Source organism: Rhinichthys klamathensis, unplaced genomic scaffold, assembly GCF_029890125.1.
Source record: "Rhinichthys klamathensis goyatoka isolate OS25496 unplaced genomic scaffold, OSU_Roscu_1.1 h1tg000229l_1, whole genome shotgun sequence".
Taxonomy (NCBI): Eukaryota; Metazoa; Chordata; class Actinopteri; order Cypriniformes; family Leuciscidae; genus Rhinichthys; species Rhinichthys klamathensis.
This window is the reverse complement of record NW_026606753.1, coordinates 4,068,396-4,083,090: the sequence shown is the minus strand read 5'-3', so window position 1 is coordinate 4,083,090 and position 14,695 is coordinate 4,068,396. Positions and strand designations below refer to the sequence as shown.

At 34.9% G+C, this 14,695-nt stretch overlaps 1 protein-coding gene across 1 annotated transcript in view; it reads right to left on the bottom strand.

Moving 5' to 3' along the window:
* Positions 1 to 377: 377 nt before the first annotated feature.
* Positions 378 to 14,695, bottom strand: part of LOC130099449 (zinc finger protein basonuclin-2-like) — a 188,822-nt gene continuing 174,504 nt past the window's right edge. Inside the window, exons 3-4 of the mRNA XM_056265155.1 lie at positions 5,832 to 5,934; positions 378 to 734 (exon numbers count right to left, since the gene is read on the bottom strand). Coding sequence (XP_056121130.1) covers positions 529 to 734; positions 5,832 to 5,934 — 309 coding nt within the window. The 3' untranslated portion in view covers positions 378 to 528. The remainder of the gene's footprint in view (positions 735 to 5,831; positions 5,935 to 14,695) is intronic.

Sequence of the window (14,695 nt, the reverse complement as noted above, 5' to 3'; positions counted from 1 at the left end):
GGAAAGCATCATGGTGGTTCTATAGTCTATTATTGGCTGTGGTCATGACAGTTTTCTTATCTCTTCTTTTCCTCTCCTCAACATACATATGTATGTATGTATTCATTCATTCATTCCTTTCTTTCTTTCTTTCTTTCTTTCTTTCTTTCTTTCTTTCTTTCTTTCTTTCTTTCTTTCTTTCTTTCTTTCTTTCTTTCTTTCTTTCTTTCTATATAGAGAATAAGGATTGAAAACAGATAAAAATAACAGAACTACATTCACAGAACTGAAAATCCATTTTTTCACGAAAATCTGAAAATCCAAGATTTATTTTATGCATGGCTTTTAATATCCTTGTTTAGATATGTAAAAATATTTACCGTTTTGTAATTTGTTTTATTAATGGTATATGTGTTTCTGAGTGATTGTGTGTTCCTTTTTTAAATGGCCTCAGGTATGTTATCTACTTAATGCTACATACATTTTTGTATGTTGATTTGTCTTTTATGTTTTAATTTACCTGTAGTATGTAGCCTCTAACGTAGTCTCTCAGGGTCCAGCCAGGCCATGGAGGATGTGCAGAACCTCTTCTTGTTTGAGGACGCTGAACAGACGGTCCAGCAGTATCTTCAACCTCACAGGTACTGCCTGAGTCCCATACAGCATCAGACTGCTAATGTCAAACACCACATTGGACTGCACGATCTCCACCTGTGTTGGGTGGTACAGATGCTGTGTGCTCAGCTTGTCTAGAGCTATAATCACAAAAACAACAAAACACACAATTACAATACAGCTATATTTAATAAGAAAATCCCCCTGAGCCTGGTTTTGGTAATAAGTTTAACACTTCATAGACACTAAATAAAAAATATTAAAAATTAAAATTAAACTAACTGTTATGTACAATGTACTTATTATGTTCATGTTGTATTGCAAAACAGTTTTGCTGCTACTGTAATTACATGCAGGTGTTTTTTATCATAAGTACAATGTAAAAAAACAAGTGTTTTGTATCAAATGATTCATTTAAATTGTAGTACATTTAAATTAAAGACATTTAATATAAGTATTATATATTAAGTATTATATATTAATATAAACTTAATATAAAGTGGGACCCAACGCAGATATACTTAACCAACATATCTGTTATCACATGAACAAACAATGATCAACTTTTTACTTTAATGCCAAAAGCATATTATACAAGATTGTCTAACCAAACTATTCAGTATGTTTCATCAGAAGCCTTCTATTTAAATGTATGGCCACACTTTACGCATTACAAAGGAAGTGTATTTACATAAGTACTGTGTAATACTATTTAGCTGTGTGGTTTGTGTGTACTTTTACAGTGTTATGAACTATTGTAATAAAACATTAACATGTAAAGTCAAGCATGAAACCACATTGTATGTACATTTAAAATGTGGAAAATTATTAACTTTTTTGGTAAAACTTTATAAATTAGGTTTCATTTGTTAGCATTATTTAATGTATTGTAACATGCAATGTATAATAACATGACCTAACCTGAGCAATACATTTGTTACTGTATTTGTTAATCTTGTGAACGTTTGGTAATACAAATACAGATGTGTATTGTTTGTTCATGTTACATCACAGTTGCATTAACTAATGTTAACAAATATAACTTTTAATTTTAATAATGTATTATACATTTAAAATTTACATTAACAAATATTAATAATTGCTGTAGAAGTACAGTTCATTATAGTTCATGTTAACTAATGTTAACTAATGAAACCTTATTGTTAAGTGTTACCACTTTTTTTTATGAAAACACTACTACATCAGAGAGAAATCTTAAGATCATGAGGCCATGATCAAAAGGCAGTGATATAACACTTTTATTTTAGCATGTTTTAAATCGCCTACACAAAGCTGGTTGTAACAAGGCACCCACGAAAACAGAAAAATGTGTATTGTCTTTTATTTGAAACATATTATTTGAAATATGCTGTGTCCACACACACATTCTTCAGTTTACTGATCTTGTCTAACATCTGTCTGAATGAAATGCACACTCATCTGATGACAATTCTGTGAAGAAATGACAGTGGCATCAATATTATCTGCTCTTTCTCTCTTAAATTTCTCTCTCTCTGACACTGTCTGTGTGACACCTGATTTCCCCCTCAGTCCAGGACTGATTTTTGTGCTGACTAGGTCTTTGCCTCACAACAGACCCTGCTAGACACGAACATAATAAAAAATGAAGAACTACTTGTCAGAATGGCTGCCAACACTACAGACAAAATGAGAAGTCTATGGCAGAGAGGAGTGAAAAGAAGAGGAGGATAGGAAGGAGAGCGTCCTGACAGATCACAGTGAAATTAAAACTAGGTGAAGGGCCCCTGTGATGGTCCCTTAAGGCCTGTCTCTCTTCCTTTTATCCCAACCCAACAGGTGTTTTCTTTTGTCTCTCTATGAAACCAACTGTCTTTTCTCCCTCTGTCTTTCCTTATCCCTTTTGACTGTCATCTCTTTCATTTGATGTTTTCACTAGTACTTCAGCTACCTTTTGACCGTTCTATGCTTTTTATTTTAAGTATAGTGAAATAATGAAAAGACAGTTATTATTGAATTAAAAGCTGTGGGAATGAAGACCCAGAAGCGTGCAGAGTAGAATGAGGGAATAGGGATTAATATGAGAGTCAGAGCATATGACTGGCTAAAGAGCCAGTTTTATGAGGAGCCATAACTTCACTGGGCTCAGAGGAGAAAGAAGGAGACCAGATAAAGGACAGATAAAGACAGATCAGGTTAAACTGATGCCCCGCTCCCTCCTCACTGGGGTTGGGTATGGTTTGAATTTTAGCGATTACGATTTTGCTCATCGATTCTGATTCTTTTCGATTCCCAGATTCGATTAAAGTAAGGTAATAACATTTAGTCAAACATTTATATCAAACATATTTATTTTGTGTCTTTGGCAAAATGTTTTTTGTTCCAGCTGATTTCCATGAACAAAAATCAGCAGCCTACAAAAAAAATTTAGCAGGCTAAAGAACAGAAAAAAGAAAATACCACAGCAAAAACAACTGGACTAACTAATATAAATTTCAAACAGTAATAAAATAAGAACAAATAAACAAATTAGCAATAGCATAAATAAATACAGCTGAACAAAGTTCAGGTACAGAAATTGTAATCAAGTGTAAATAATACTGCATAGTTTTCTTTTTATAAATGAAATATAGCTTAATCCTTATTCAATTTTAAAAGTTATTCAGTCAGGATCAGTAAGTGATTTTATTTTTTTGTGTGTTAATGACACAGACTGCAGCAGGTTTATTAGGCTGCTGTCACTGTAAGACCTCATGCAGCATCCAATTAGCTGATGAAAATTCTGAGCCAAAACTTGCACTTGCTAACCGAAACCGAAAACAATGAATGAATAATCAATTAATTATTCCAACATATTTAATAATCAACACACAAATATCTAAAACGGAGTTGTTCAAACATTTAATTTAATAACAAGTATCCATTCCTGGGCGTAAGTATCCATTAAAAGTACGAACGCATGCGCACACGCACACACACACAAACACACACTTGCTAGCCAGCACCATTGGATGCAGAATCAAGAGTTTACTTGCTTACAAAATGTGCTACTAAAAAGAGAGCACAAGTGCTTAACTAAAGAGAGTTTCTTCAGGAAGATGAACAGTCTGTAAACTGAAGTTGCCCTCAAGATTAGAAAGATTAGAAGGTTTTTTTTGCATGAAGATTATTTAAATTTCACAGTTATACAAATATAAATATATATATATATATATATATATATATATATATATATTTTTTTAAATTAAATATACATGAGTACATTTAAATAGTCAATTTGATTTTATAGAAAAAATTGTACTCACTGTACTATATGATCTGCCCAATTATATATATATATACATATATATAACTGTACTATATGATCTGCCCAGATATATATATATATATATATATATATATATATAGGGTACAACGGGGCTAAAGGCATACCTTAAAAAAAATGCTTTTCACTATTCCCATAGTGTATGATTGCAGAAATTTTTGTTTAAAAATCTGATTATCTATTAAATGATTATCTATTAAAAATTGTGATTATCTCTAAGGTGGACACCCAACTTAGTGTATGATATTTACCATCTGAATCTAACCATGTCATGTAAACAATTGAAAAAGTCAGCTGGCTGTTTATTATCATGTTAATTATTGTGCCTTTCGCCTCAACAGCAGGGGCGCCTTTTTTACTTCACAAATCTAAACACGTCACCACAAATCCCTCATTAACAAATAAACTTAACCAGATACTTTGATATTCAACAAAACAATATCACAGATCACTAATTGTCCAGAGACAAAGACAAAAGTGTGACTCCTGTTGTGAAGTAAGTCTGGGGTAGGCACATTCACAGCTGTTCCTCAAGTGACTTGTTATATTATTTTCAGTGGTATTTTTTAAGAATGTTGTCTTTAATTTCTTGTCATGTATTTGTTTCATCTGCCCAAGGTGGATCCAAGCAGCTGGGCAGAACTACAGAAGTAGGAGCCAATGGGCTGAAGGGAGACAGCGGAGGTGAGGGCAATGAACTGGATGGCTTCAACAGAGGAGGAGGAAGGCTGGGCAGGACCAAACAAGACGAAAGAGACTTGGAGCTTGGCTGATTCACTTGCGAGAAAGACAACTTGGAACTGGGCTCAACCTGGGCTGAGATGAAGACGACTTGGGACAAGATGGGACCAGCGGAGACTGGCGATCTTGGAACATGATTTAATCTAGATAATCAAATAATAATTCTGCAGGAACCCAGCTCATTGCATACACCTCAGTAACAAGAGTGTGGGCAGGGCTGCAATCCATCCCATCAATCTCCACTAAAATAACCTTGATGATGGACTCTGGTGCCGGTGCATGCACCTGGTCAGACTCCGCATTGAGCTCGGGCTCTGGGCCGAAATTGGCCTCTGGCAAATGCTTTGGCTCTTGCTTTGCGTCGGGGCGGGCTCAGGCTCTGAGCCTGTGGTGGGCTCTGGCTTAAGATCTGCATAGCGGACATGCTAGAATGCTGGCAGGGCTCTGGGTCCATAGCAGAGTTGGGGCTGGCGATGTCCTTTTCAAAGGGGCAGACGGTGAATAGAGATCCACAATTGACAAGCACCCACTCCACATACTGTGCAAAACTCCCTCAGGGACCTTCCATGGGTAGACATGCCCTTGAGCGCTCATTGAGGCTGGTGTTGTTGTAGAAGATCCACAGTGAGCGGCAGGGATAGTGGGTGAGGCACGCCAGATCTAGAAATTCCCTCATATGGTCCTCAAGGGACCGATCCCACTGCTAAAGCAGTAGCAGGCGTACAACACGCATATCCATTTATGCTTTTCTTCTGCTGCCTTAATCTAATCTAGGTCCCGTGCTTTGTCATGGGTTGTATGTAGTAAATCCAGTAAAGAGATGCATGATGCAGAATGACTAATGGAACATGAGATTTAATAAACACGGAGAGTGACTGAAAAATACACATCTACCATAAACTTTAACACGGAGCACTGAACTGAAGAACAGAGGGCTTAAATACACAGAGACAGGCAATCCAAGAAACAAGGAACAGGTGTGCACTAATCAGAAATCATAGTAACAAATGAATGAGAACTCAGGCAATGAGTTGATGGTGACAATGAACACCAAACTAAATAGAACATGACAATGAAACTATTAAACTAAACAAGACATGATAATGAAACTAAACATGACATGACCGTGATATATGTATAAATACCTATAAGCAATATGACCAGGCTGGTTTATACACTCACTGATACTCACCATGAGCGACCCATCCATGCTTGCAATGGTCACATGTCCGGAGGTGGATTTTTCCAGGCTGGAAACACTCACATGTGCAGTTTACCAGAGTACAGCGGATGGCCTGAAAATGAACAAGCAAATTATCATCATTTAAAGATTCTTAAACTGTTATACTTCAAATTCTAACAATAGCAGGGATTATTAGCCTATCCAGTATTCGCCCTTTCTGATTCATTAATGCATTTAACAAATTGAATTTGATGCAATCTTTCTGTTAAAGACAACATTCCTTGCAATAAATGTTCCAAAATATGTTTTTCACTTAAATAATATTGTAATTTACTAATGAGAATTATGTCTTAAACGAATGCAGTCACGCTCATGTCACACTGTCATGCTGACTGACATTGTACTAACAAGCATCCATTCTGTGTCTTGTGCCATATTTATGTGGGGGCATTTAGATGAGCTCTTCCTTCTTCTCACCTGAAACATGGCCTGCTTTAGCCCCATTTGAATTTCCTTTGTTTTGACAAAAGCCGCCATTACTTGATGTGGAGACTGAACCGGATCTGACCCTAAAAGCTTTTAGCGATGAGGGGTTAAGTGTCCCAACGAGACAGTCAGCCTGGCAGGACAACACAATGGCATTGTGTGATAAGACATCTCCTTAATCACTCCGCCACAGAAAAGACTCCGGCAGGAAGAGAGGAAAGGTGGGGAGGCCACATTGTTCATGTTCTCTCACACCTCTGCTGTCAAGGTCTTTCATAAGATGAATTTAAAAGTGAAATCTTTTTTTTTTTTCGTCTTCCTGATTCGTATCTTTTTCAACATTGCGTGACTGCATTCTTATGTGATTTTGTTGTGCCCAGTCCATGTTACCCATTACATTACTAATTAATTATAAGTGATAAATCCTAGATATTACATTAAGCCTTCTGTGGTTCATCAGAATAGTTAATCAAAAATGCTGTGTTATCTGTGGTACAGCACATGCAAATATTAAAATGGAAGTAATAATAAAGGAAATAATAATAAAAAATAAAAAAAAAAATTAAATAAATGAGCAATAATAGTTACATTATAGGCGATGATGGGGAAAAAAAGTTATTCATTTGTATGTCACATGGAATAGCATAGCTAAATTCAGTTCAGTAGCTGCCTGATTTGTTTATTTACTATTCGGTTGGGTAATTTAAAATCGTCTATTTGCAGAAAAAAAATTACTCTGAATCAATAATTTAAACAAAATCGTTGCTGCTATGACATCAGTTTACAAGCCAGGCTGACTTATGGGCATTTGGTCTAAACATGTATGATTCATTGAAGAATGAGGCTTATTGTATCACAGTCATTTATCACATAAGCCATTATAAGTGTGTGTGTGTGTGTGTGTGTGAGAGAGTGTGTGAGAGAGAGAGAGTGTGTGTGAGAGAGAGAGAGAGAGAGAGAGAGAGAGAGAGAGAGAGAGAGAGAGAGAGAGAGAGAGAGAGAGAGAGAGAGAGAGAGAGAGAGAGAGAGAGAGAGAGAGAGAGAGAGAGAGAGAGAGAGAGAGAGAGAGAGAGAGAGAAATGAAACAAATGGAAACATCAAATGTGGGGTAGGACAACTTATGTGATAGTTAATTGTTCAATTAAATAATTAAGAGCTCAATTAGGAGCTCAATTAACAGCTCGGCGGTGTCAGTTTTCTCCCTGGGAGTCTGGCGCTTGACTCTGGGGGCTTGGTTATCCACGGAGGCTTGGCACTCCCAGGGCTTGACCCTGGGGCTTGGTCCTCCGTGGAGGCTTGACCCCGAGGCTTGACTCCAGGGCCGGGCTCGCTCCAAAACCTAAGTCCATAACGTTGAGGTGCACTGTGAGCTCCAGGCACACGGGTCTCCTCGGCCAGCCCGTGCAGGGTGATCCGACCTGGGTCGGAGGCAGGTTTGCCCGCCACCCCTGGCTCTCTGTCTGGAGCAGTCAGTGCAGTATAGAACAGCTCAAAGCAAACCTCACTCCATTATACTATGAGGAGAACCCAAACTATGCATGATTATAGGCCAAACCTGTAGCTCAGATTCTAAAGCATTATTCAACCACCTCTATTGATTCCTGTGTTTGTAACATTTACACCTAGCACACACACACACACACACACACACAAACAGACCAACTTTGCTGACGCCAGGTCGCTGGCAAACACTAAAAGCATCTTTGCCCACCCACACGATTTGATTTTATTCAAGGCTTAGCTTTCAAAACGCTGTCGATATCCTGCCATAAATGTACAGGCAAGGTATGAAGTAAAACATGTAACAAATAAAAACAGACAGTGCACAATGAAAGGCTTAATTAAGCAGCAACAAAAAAATCTCTTAGAATTGTTTTTATCGAGATTTCTCTGTATGCACGCAAGACCAGCATCTGATTTGTCTGCGTATCTATGCGTAAAGTGTATTCGTTTGTAAAGTGTATGCATTTGTGCATTTATACTGACATTGAAACAAAATTAACGCACTGGCAGTAGGCCTATCTAAAATGTGAACCTCTTATAACTTACGTAGCCTACACATATTTTAACTCTATAAGCATTAAGCAGAGCAGAATGACTATTTTTATGTCCAAGTAAATAAAAGTCTTTAACCTTCCTGTAAGCCTTGGACGTCGACGCACTGAATCGTTCTTTATTTAAATAGTTCAAAGTTACCATCAGATTTAATGTTATTACCTTGACAATGACAAACTATACATCATTTAAAAATATAAGACTGAAGTTAAACTATTTAAGGACTATTTTATTCTGAGAAACTTGTGACAGTTATGTATTAATTTGTGTCAGGAGTTATGTAATGAAAAAATGTGTCGATAGATACCTTTATGAATTATGAGCGTCAGCCGCTCCCATTCAAAAAACAACTCCTTTCATCATGCTGTCGTCATGACAGCGCTTGACAAAACAACGTTCCTCAGGGCTTTTAGCTCACAAATGTGCACATTTGGAGAAATATTGATAGATTCTTATAGGTTTACATCAGATTTCTATAGAGAGGAATTATATGTATTGAATTTATACCCAAAATGGGCCGATGTAATCATTGAGCGCTGGATACTCTGATGTACGGTGTTTTCAATCCATACTGGCAGCCTGAGGGCGCCCTATGCACATTTAGTCCATATATGGAACACATGAAGAAGAGCCATCATGTGACCTTCCAGGAAGTCCATGACACAAACAAAGCTTCCAGAGATCGCTGTAACATGCAGGTAAAGATGTTTTGGAGACAATAAACATGATTGCAACGGTATGTGATTGATATGTGTTCTTCTAGCCATGTCGGGTATTTGATTATATTTATAATGCTAATCGATATAGAGTAGACTTTATCATTGTGTAGAATACTATAAAAATAATATATTTTATGTCAGATTTTTTTTTTTTTATCCGAAGCCAAATCAGATCACAGAAGGTTATTTAAAACACTTGCGTTATAAAGTAAGTTTGAAGCAAAAAACATAGTTTTAATCTCATAAATTGTTGTGTATTGATGGTGTGCTAAGCTAACATGCTAGCTAGCCCTAGATGCACCTGCCACCTAACGTTAGCTGTTTTTTTTTGTTTTTTTTTATGAAAAATGTTAAATAGGAATGCTTACTGGGTATTTTTTCAAGATGGGAATTTGATACAGTTTCAAATGTGAAGTGAGACCTTTGATAAAAGAAATGAGAGGATTGAAACAGCGTGAATAGCCAGTCGTTAGTAATTATAATGAAAACAAAAGAAAATAATATTTAGAGCCATAACCAGGCCGGAGAGGTGTGAATGTTTGCAGGGGAGACTGAGACTGAATGGGGCTCGTTTGCACCACAAAACAATAGAGACAATAGATGAATGGATGTTTAGAAGATGACAATAAACATCAGTTTAGAGTCTAATCAAAATTCATATGACATGATCTTGAAAAACATTTAACTAAATACAGAGTTTTAGACTTATCCTCTTCAGATTTTAATGATTTCTGGGGATTTTTCAAAAGTGGGGTTGCTGGCTAACAGGTTAATGTGATGGCACTAAAAAGATTTAGCTAGTGTAATTTATTATAAATACATTAAAAGCAACGTTAACGTGTAATTTATTCACTATATCAGCATTAAAGGATTTGTAAACATATTGAATGGCATGTGTAAAAGGGTTTACAATTCACATGTTGATATTATATGATTTAGTGTCAATTCAAACATTCATCTAAAGAGATCACACTGGGCAGGATTGGTTCTTCTCTTTTCCCTTTCTTTCTTTCTTTCTTTCTTTCTTTCTTTCTTTCTTTCTTTCTTTCTTTCTTTCTTTCTTTCTTTCTTTCTTTCTTTCTTTCTTTCTTTCTCATTTATAACAATAGGCAATATTATGGTTTCCTTAACCCCTTAACTGTCACCGTCCCGCTACCGGGACGCCTAACTTTACTTCACTATATTTCTATTAAATCCTAATCTAATTATGACAAATTATATATCGTTGGAAAGGTCAAAGACTTCTAAATAGATATTCTACCCCTGTTTTGTGTTACAAATTATGTAGGAAGAGTAATTGATGAATTTATGACAAGAGTGCACCTCAAAAAATCTGCATCATAATAGGAGGTCTGACCTTTGTCACAAAAAGTCGATGCACCCACTTTTAATGATTGAAACTTCTGTTTTTATGCTAAAAGTTCATAATAAAACATATAATCTAGTATTTTTCAATAAAAAATTATAATATAATATTATCCTCTAAAAATTATAATATATATATATTATCCTCTAAAATATAATATTTTTTTTTTATCGCCTTTTTTATTATATCACAGTTATCATAAATTAGGTATCATTTGAAAGCTTATAAACTCAGAATTCATCCTGTGAAAACCGTTTTATGATTGAACGTTGTGTTACCATAGAAACGGTACTCCAAATTATTTTATCAGGCTCCTCCCCTTTTAGGCATCATTATATTTCATAATTTATGATCAAAACCTTTTCTAATCTTGACAAAACACATATTGTCAGAAAGGTCTGTGTCTCAAAGTTCCACATTTTGTGACAGAATTGATATTTGGACAGAAATGTATTAATTTGTTAAGGCAGAATATATACAACTAAATTCAATGGAATTCAATGGCACCCGGTGGCTATTTTTGGTACTACGCCTAAACAAAATCTCATGGGAACTTCAATTTTTGTGATATCAACTTCAAATTTGGAACATAACTTGGTTAGATTTATGGCTTTAATTTTATAGTAATTTTAGACTAAAAAATATTTTGTAAAATATATATTATATAAAATAAAAAATATATAGTACAGTATATTTGATTTACTGTAAATTTAAACTTCCATAACTTTTTCATACTTTAATTTTTTGAAGTGTTCTCACTTCAGCAATAATCTGCTGAGTGTTTTCTTTAAAACAAGACCAAACTTGGGTATATATTCCAAAGCATTCTTGAATTACAACCATTTAAGTTTGAATAGTGCATTTTAACCCCCATTCTCAAAAAGGGGGGTGACAGCTAAGGGGTTAAAAAAATATACCATATCATTGAGTGGATGGGCATATTGTTGTGTCATTATACACATAAGATGCATACGGATGATTAAATAAATAATGAATATGGCTGAATTTTCTCCAGGCTTTGGCCCTTCTATGTTTTACTCAATGGGATTGCATTGCCAACGGTGATATTATTGTAGTGAAACAGTCTGCCATTGACCTGAGGCCTGAATCTTGTTATCATGGCACAGGCTATACCAGCCTTAAGTTACAGCTGTAATATTTACTGTAACATTTCAGCTGAATCTCTGGGAGATATTCTACTGGTCTTCTCAGACCTTTATTTATTTATAATTTGTTTGGGGGAAATCATTTTAAATATAAAAATGATTTAAAATAGTCTAGAATTTTTCCTACTGTCCAGTCTGACTAGAAATTAACTATCGCCTGGGTCTTCTCTGTTTTCTATTATAATTGTATATATGTTACGTGAACTTTAGACCATAGAATTGTATTTTATAACCAAACATATTTATATAAAATGTATTGATATATTGACTAATGTGTTTTTTTACTAGGGATGTTCATTTATCCCCCCCCCCCCCTCCCCCCCTAAGTGACAACCGAAGCTTGTTAACAAGATTAGATTACATTAGAACGAATAAGTGTCTGTGACCCATTAAAATAACAAAATATGGTTTAGTTTTGCATGCGCTAATAGCAGCATAAACAACAAAGCATGATGATTCACTCATCGTCACATGATCACATCACGCACGTGCAGCAGGAGAAAAACGGAATCAAATCATATAACCTATATAAATAATAACTGTTTTTGTATGTTTTAGGCTATATGCTGAGTTTTTTTTTTTTTTTTTTTTTTTTTTTTTTGACGGCTTCCAAAATCAAGTCCATGGAAAGGAAACCGAGACGGCATCCCGTTTGTTTTCTTTATTTTACAAAAGCACAATGTTTTTTTTTTTTATTGTGAGTGTACACTTTTTTTTATTGTGAGTGTTTCAAGTGATGGCTTACTCTTCAGTATGACCATAAATGTATGTATTTTAAGTTGTTTCCGATGTTATAAGGAGACAGCACACACACACTCACACACATATCAGTTCTAGCTTTGCTAACTTGACATCACAGCCTGTTCATTATCAAATTAATGTACAGTCAACCAAACATATAACAATTTAGACTGCTCAATTGAAATAGTCCATAGTCCAGTGCCGTTCAGCGTGATCACCATCCCACTGTGGTGTTATGTCAAGCACATTTTATCACATGAGAAGGATGATGTTTTACGTGGATATTGGAATGTGAGTGAAGTACAAAGTTACATAAAAACAGTCAGCATCCAGAAATATTGCGAATATAGAAACATTTGGATTTGTGCCGAATGAGCGATGTTGTCTACGTGAGCCCAACGCCGGTTTCTGTTTCAGTTTCGCTTTAAATTATTACGTTTAGCCTATAGCTACTTTCATTTTTCATTCTTGTTCTGTTTTGAATACCGTTAAATTGAAAGGATTTATTGTGGAGTGAGGGGAATTAAAGTAGCCTACTATAGCTATGTTTATCAGCCCTTAATTCCGTGTCCGTGGACAAATGTGGGCACAGAGGTCTCAGGTGTGATCCCCAAATTTTGTTTTTTTTTGTTATATCAATCTCTTCGATAAAATAAAATCTATCAATTTATGGTGTTTTATTTTTATTTTGGGGGTATTTTTGAATTTATTTACCTCTAAAAGTACCATATTTTCTATGTAATTTATGCTTATTTTTATGTTATATTTAATATTTCTTTAACTTCAGTAAAAAAAATCATTCCAGTAAGTTCAGATAGCCAAAACCTAAAAATGTGGTGACTTTGGTGTCATCTAGTGTCTTATGTTGGTATACAATTAAAATAAAAGCAATAATATCAATAGCCACTAGATGGCTATAGTACTAAATGGCTGCATAGAGGCTGAACACTATAAACCACTGTTATAACGAATTTAACCTCTTTTTTTTTATCTTTTTTTTTTATAAAGTTTTTGATTTTATCACAAGTTAAAATTGTAATTAAAAATATATATATATATCTGTGTTAGGTGAGACTGTAAAAAGATGCCAAAATATGCTTATACAAATATGACCATGCTGTAAGGAAAAAACAAAGTAGTGGATCATTTATCATTTATTTCAAACAAAAAACATAATATTTCATAACTCAAAAAACGAATTGCTACCAAACAGGTAAGAATAAACATAATAACTAAAAAAAGTAAGTGTTAGGTAAAAATAAACAGGTTATAATGTTTACATGCACTTGTGCGCATGTGTGTGTTTGTGTGTGCGTGCAGAGGTGGATGATTGGAACATAAAAAAGAAATAAAAAAAAACGTCAGTTATTGGCTCATTCAATCCTTTGTTTTTGTATGTGCGAGTGACTTTTTATTTGAAAAAACAAACAAAAAAACAGCTGCTATAGGCTAATTGAATGCTTTGTTTGTGTGCGTGTGTCTGTGTTTGTGTGTGTCTGTGTTTGTGTGTGTGTGTGAGTGTGAGTGTTTGCAAAATTTAGAATGTTGTACAGGCTCACCCCTTCATTTGTGTGTATGTATGATATGCATTGTGTTGGATCTATTAATTTTTATTAGACAAAAAAAATGCTCTGAATTACAGTATTACAGTTTTTCCCATTCATTCCTATGGGTGCCCATTTTTGTCCACGAACACAAGATTAAGGACTTTTTTTTTTCCACCCACTTAACATTGTAGAATCGAGTCAAAAAAAAAATGTGTGTGTTCAGGTGGATTATTTAGGAAAAGTAGCCAAGTCTCTTACCGCTCAGATTAAGGAAAGTATTTTTAAAAAATAAATCAAAATTATTTTGCCCACATTTGTCCCCAACACGGTATGGGGGTTATAGTGTCTGTTTCTAAACATTCCTACCAGTATTTTACATGTAGCTAATAATAAAATGCAACTTACGCAAATTATCTGTTGTTGTTTTTTTTTCTCAAAAACCCAATTTTGTATTTTTTAACCATGTAGCAAACATTTTAAAAAAATCTTGAAAAATTACTTTTTAAACCATTTAACCAATTATATGAATCGGTCAAAATTCAGACTGCCGGTTAACAGTTTACCAGTTAACTATGAGCATCCTATTATTTACCATTATGGAGATCATCTGATGATTAATAAACATGTCTGTGAGGAAAAAAGAAGAAGAAAAAAAACTTTTTTTCGGAACTTTTATGGACAGTAGAGAAACATCCTTTTTGGCTATAGGTATGATGCAGCCTGTTCTAGTCAGCGAGTTTATTATTTCAAATCACTAATAATTCTGCTTCGCTATTCACATCAGTGCAGACAT